This window comes from Aphelocoma coerulescens, chromosome 4 (genome assembly GCF_041296385.1).
Source record: "Aphelocoma coerulescens isolate FSJ_1873_10779 chromosome 4, UR_Acoe_1.0, whole genome shotgun sequence".
NCBI lineage: Eukaryota > Metazoa > Chordata > Aves > Passeriformes > Corvidae > Aphelocoma > Aphelocoma coerulescens.
The window spans coordinates 67536088-67542087 of NC_091017.1; the positions used below are offsets into that span (position 1 = coordinate 67536088).

At 42.4% G+C, this 6000-nt stretch overlaps 1 protein-coding gene across 1 annotated transcript in view; it reads right to left on the bottom strand.

Moving 5' to 3' along the window:
* PPP2R2C (protein phosphatase 2 regulatory subunit Bgamma) overlaps window positions 1-6000 on the bottom strand; it is a 207496-nt gene extending 201496 nt beyond the window's left edge. The window contains exons 1-2 of the mRNA XM_069014482.1: window positions 5896-6000; window positions 5625-5705 (exon numbers count right to left, since the gene is read on the bottom strand). Coding sequence (XP_068870583.1) covers window positions 5625-5705; window positions 5896-5911 — 97 coding nt within the window. The 5' untranslated portion in view covers window positions 5912-6000. The remainder of the gene's footprint in view (window positions 1-5624; window positions 5706-5895) is intronic.

The window sequence follows — 6000 nt, forward strand, 5'->3', positions numbered from 1 at the left end:
AATGGACTACTGTAGAAAAGTATCACTAGAAGTAAAGCTATCATAAATACAATTTCAATATACCCTAGCCCTTCCTCTTTGCCTATCATGCTGAAGTTTTCATATTGAAACTTAATGTCGGCTTGTGCAGCAACAACTAGAAGTATAATCAAATACCCATATTTTCTTGTAATGAGTCATTTACTGGGTCTGGTCTTACACAGCCACATTCAGCGTTATAATGGGAGTAAATTATGATGACCACACTTCAAACAGAAGCCCTTTCCCTGTGCTGCAGCAGCTCTCTGACATCAGTGATAGTTAACCAACCAAATACCAATAAAAGTCAGTGCAAAATAAAGGAGGGATGAAATACAGGGTTTTATACTGAATGTATAAACAGGGACGTATGAGGTAGGACTGGAATAATGGTATTATCCACATACACTGCATCAGAGGGTGCATCAGGGTGCACACAAGCCCTGTAACACACCTCACAGCACTGTATGCAAGCTGGCAGTCTCCTAAGCTGTTTAAGACTGGATGTGGCACTTAGTGCCATGGTCTAGTTGGCATGAGGGTGATTAGTCATAGGTTGGACTCAATCTCAGAGGTCTTTTCCAAATTAATTGATACTGTGATTCTGTAAATGTACACTGGGGTGAGGCAAGGGGAGTATCAATCCCTCCCAAGCATTTTGATTTCCCTTGAATAAAAACAGAATGGTGGTCTGCAGAAAAGGCACGAGGCACGGATCAGCTCACTACATTTCACAGTCACTGGTCACACTATTAACGAGAGGGAAGTCCTGCTTATCAAACCTGATTTCCTTCTATGATAAAGTAACCCACCTAGATGATCAAGGGAAGACAGTTGATGTCTTCTTTCTGAATTTCAGTAAAGTTTTCAATACTGTCTGTCACAGGATCCTTCTGGACGAAATATCCAGCACACAGGTGGATAAACACATCATACGATGGGTGAGCAACTGGCTCATGGGTGGGGTGTGAGGGGGGACATCAGACTGGGGACCTGTCACTAGTGGGGTTCCACAGGGTTCCGTCCTCATCCTTGTGACCTTTAACATCTTCATAAATTATGTGGATGCAGGACTGGAAGAGCTACTGAGCAAGACTGCAGAGGATACAAAACTGGGAAGAGCTGTTGACTCCCTCAAAGGCAGAGAGGCCCTGCAGAGAGATCTCAAGAAATGAGAGGGCTGGGCAATCACCAATCATATGAAGGGAAAATGAGTAAGTGTCAGATTCTGCACCTGGGATGGGGCAACCCTAGATGTACAGACAGCTGGGGAATGAGATGCTGGAATGCAGCACCATGGAAAAGGACCTGGGGGTCTGGTCAATGGTAAGTTGAATGTGAGTCAGCAGTGCCCTGGCAGCCAGGGGGGCAAACCCTGTCCTGGGGGCATCAGGCACAGCACCACCAGCCTGGCAAAGCACCAGCCTGCTCTGCTCTGCACTGGCGTGGCCTCACCTCAAATATTGCATGCAGTTTGGGGCACTGCAATATAGGAAAGATATAAAGCTATTAGAAAGCATCAAAAGGAGGGCAGTGAAGGTAGTGAAGGGCCTTGAGGGGAAGCTGTGTGAGGAGTGGCTGAGGTCACTTGGTTTGTTCAGCCTTGAGGAGACTGAGGGGAGACATCACTGCAGTTCCAGCTTCCTCAAGCTTCTCTGTAGTAACACTGACAGAACCCCAGGGAATGGCCTGAAGTTCTGGCAGGGAGGTTTAGGCTAGATATTAGACAAAGGTTGAGGAAGATCCAGAGGCTGTTTGGGTACTGGAACAGGCTCCCCAGGGAAGTGGTCACAGCTCCAAGCCTGACAGAGTTCAAGAGTCTGGACAACATTCTCAGGCACATGGTGTGACTCTTGGGGATGTTGCTGTGCAAGGCCAGGAGCTGAACTCAGTGATCCTTGTGGGTCCGTTCCAATTTGGCATATTCTGTGATTCTGTGATCTCCAAAGTGGACAACCAAAGCCCCATTCTGTAAAGCACACCATTCAACTCAGATGGAAATAAAACATCCATTCACAGTGATGATCCTTTGAAAGAAATCTTGGCAAACAGTGAAGTGTTAAGAAAAGGACTGCTACCGTGCTTTTTTGTAAAAGACTAAGGAAAAATTTGGTTCTGCCACAAAAGGACTGGAATGTGAAAGCATCTACAGATGGAGACTTCCTATTTAGTTAAACCTTAATAATGAAGACATGACTCACAAGAACATTACTTCAGTTGTAAGCTCGTGCAACCACACTGCTTTCTATGGAATTGATGAAATAATGGAAAAGACAGTAGTGAACCAAATCCAGACTTACTGTCTTTGATCGAAAGCTATAGTAAACAAAAAGCTATTGGAGGTAAACCTGACAGTGATTAAACTCATTTTAATCCGTTCACAAGTCTTCTAGTTCCTTAAAATGGTACAGTGTTCAATTGTACTTTCACAACAAAACAGTAGATTACCCATCTTCTCAGTAAATCTCACTTCAAATTACTCATAAATAAAAGAGAATGTTACAGCAGCATAAGGTAAGTAACAGGAAAGTTCACATTGCAATTCACAAGGCTAACAGATGCTAACAGAGCTTTTAACCACTCTAGAGCATAAAGTCACAAAATAGATGAAAAGAAAATTTAGACTGTAAACCAATCTCAAGTCTTTGATGAGGTAACTTTAAGAGTGAAAACTAAAATTATGATTTTTGACTGAATCTTTTCATTAAACATATAATCATTCATATCTAGAATAACATAATGCCAGCTTAGAATTCACAACATAAAATATTTCAAACATGTTTTAACTTATACAGTTTGCAAGAAGTTAATGTGATTTGGAACTTAAAGCAAAGGCTCTAGATTGAGCAATCCTGGTAACAGTTCACTAGACCATTGGACGAACAGCAAATTATTTGACTTTTCAGAAGTCCCAAGTCGCTATCTGCATAATAGCTGACATTCAGCTTCTAAAAAAATCACATCCTTAACTTCTATATTTCATTCCTGAAGCCTGTAAATGGATACACTAATACTGTTCTTCATACAGCTTTTGTGAGGCTGCACTTACTGTGAGCAAAGTGCTTTGAGATCTTTAGCATGAATAAAACATATTTTGCACTTAGACGTTAATTATAGAAGTAGCAATATTTGAAATAGGATTTTGTTTCAAGGCAGCAAGACTAAATCAAACATGATTATCTTGGCTTTGATTGTGATATTTTACTTACTATGCTCTATTTTTCCTTGCATTTGAAATATGCAATTTTGCTTTTCTGTTATGTAAATGAATGTTTCTCATTTAACACATCTATTTTTGGAAAAAGAATAATTTTCTTTCCCAGGCTAAGACAGAAATGTTGCAGAACACAATTCTGAAGTCTAACTGACAGAGTACCACAAGGTCAATGCAGGCATTCAATAGTAAAAGCAACAAGAGATGCCCAGAAGACTAACTGAACCTATAACGTTATTATGCAAATGTTTATATACACAGATATCTATCTAGATATATAAATCACACTATAATATTTAATATAGATAAACTAGTCCTTTTGTCCATCAATTACGTGATCCTAACCAATGCAGCTGCAATTACAAGTCATGGCCTTTCTGAAAAGTAAAAGGAACTGGGATAAAGAGAGAAAAGAAAGTCTGCAATGGAAGTCGTAGGAACAATCCATTTTAAACTAAGGATTCTATCTGGCTCTGTGTAATTTATTTTAGAGGCAAACTTCAGCAAAGGAAAAGATTTTGGATCCAGAAACACTGTCATGCAAAAGAGGTCAAGTCACCTGCCACCACGGACTCTTCTTTGAATTGTTTTTTGTGCAAAATGTGCTGATTATATTGCTGTATGTGTTCCTACATTTCAGTGGCATTTAATACATGTCATACTTGTATACAATCCTATTAACATAAACAGGGTTTGCTACCTGCAGACGACTTTGATTCTACAGTTTGTGTGATCAAATTACATTGCTTCAGCTTGTTTTCTGGTCTTGGAATTTCACATATTCCCATACTGAGTAAAGAGGAAACATGTAAGATTCCTATTTCAGTTGTGGAATAAAATTGGGAATCCAAAAATGGGCAGCATTAAAGAGAACTGAAGTCAGTTAGCAAAGTAATTTTAAAAAAAAACACGCCCTGTGAAAAGAGATGACCCAATAAATCAAAGGAATAAAACACCTGTTGAGAAAAAATATTATCATCTCAAAGCACTGCTGGAACACTGATATTTACCCAGGCAAATGAGGTTAAGAAGCATATTCTACTCATTCAAATCTTTAAATGAAAGTAAATGCCAACCTAAAGCTCATTTTCAGCATTCTGAGATGCCTAAGAATTGCTGTCACTCACTCATTACACTCCCTCACACGGATGTAATTTCCACCCCCATCTATCGTCATCACATCTGGTTCAGTATGCAGTTTCACCAAAAAAAATCACGTAGGCAAAAAATCACAACATCTTTTGATAAATGCTTTAGTATGCAATTGTGTGTAATTACACACACTATTAAGTACACCTTGAAATATAAACCACCATGGAATAATTGGAAGGAAAAATTTAACCCAAAACCTTGATCAAGCTATAGCTTATTATTAGTACACTGGGGTTTAAATCATTTCTCCAAACAGCAAAAAAACAAGATGTAACACAAAACGTCACATCCCAAAGGATCGTGGATAACAGCTGAAGAGACTCCAAACAGGTAATCTTTCTGCCTGCCCCAAGGCAAGATCCGTAGCTTTAGCACTTCAACGTAAGTTTATGAAACAAACATACCTCAAGTGAATGGGGTTTCATTGTCTACCTAATTCATATATTCCAGTGCTCCCCTGTTGAAAAGCTTTCCTTAATGTTGAATTTGAAGCCAATCAACGGTGGGCCACCTGCCTCAGTACTGGAAAGTTTTTCAGTCTAACTCAACTTCTGATGCATTTTAAACCTTTACAAAGAGTAAATACACTCTTCTTAGAAATATATAAGCCCAGCAGACCAAAAACATTGAGATGAGATCTTAGTTCCACTTAACTAACTGAAAACAGATACTGGAAGATGCTTATGGGCACTGCATGCTACACATGTGGCATCCTGGAAAATACAGGTTTGCACCTAAGTTTAAATACTCTGTGTGTTCAAAACCATACACAGTTTGAATGCAGAGGGGAGACTTTCCTGCCCTGGCACCCAAAGACTGTTCTGCTGATCACAGAATATTAATAAATAAAACTTTACAGACGACTTCTTTCATCAAAGTTAAGGAGTGAAAAAAGGCCAGAAAACTTTCCAGCCCACCTTGCACTGGCACTCACTGACGCCAAGGCCAAAAGGACTCATGCCACCTAGGCTGCTACACGCAAACCAAACTTTTCCCCCCAAAACAGCCAAAACAAAACCAGCCAAGACACTTTCACAACACCTGGAACATGCAAACCACCGGCAGGTAGCCCTTTGCCAGGACTCCCCTCCTGCCCTGGAGACACGCACCGCCTCCGCCGCCCGACAGCGCTGGGGCGGCTGGCACGGTCTCTCTCCCAGCAGCGAGCCCCATCTCTCCAGGCGCTGCCGGCCGGGACACCGAGCGAGGGGACGCGCCCCTTCAGCATCCCTGTACTCACCTTCAGACACCTCGAACTCGGCTGCTCCATTGAGCTGGTAGAGGCACCAGTCAGCCGCGCTCTCGCCTGGGGGGCCGCCGGCTGGGCAGGAGGAAAGGCACAGTCAGTCGGGCACGGGGCCAGCGGGGGCACAGGGCTGAGGAAGGGACAAGGGAAAGTGGCAGCGGGGGGGAGAAGCAGAGTGGGGAGGAGAGATCCAGGGAGCTGAGAAGGGAACGGAGTGATGAGAGGGGACAGCAAGCGCCGGGGGAAGGAGCGCGTTTCCAGATACCCTGTTTGTGGGACATGGGTGTTGCCCTCCGGAAGGCGCCCACTGCTCTGAACTGTTATTTGCTTGGCTCCCAGCGCCCGTGGCTCGCGGTGCCTCCTCCTTCTC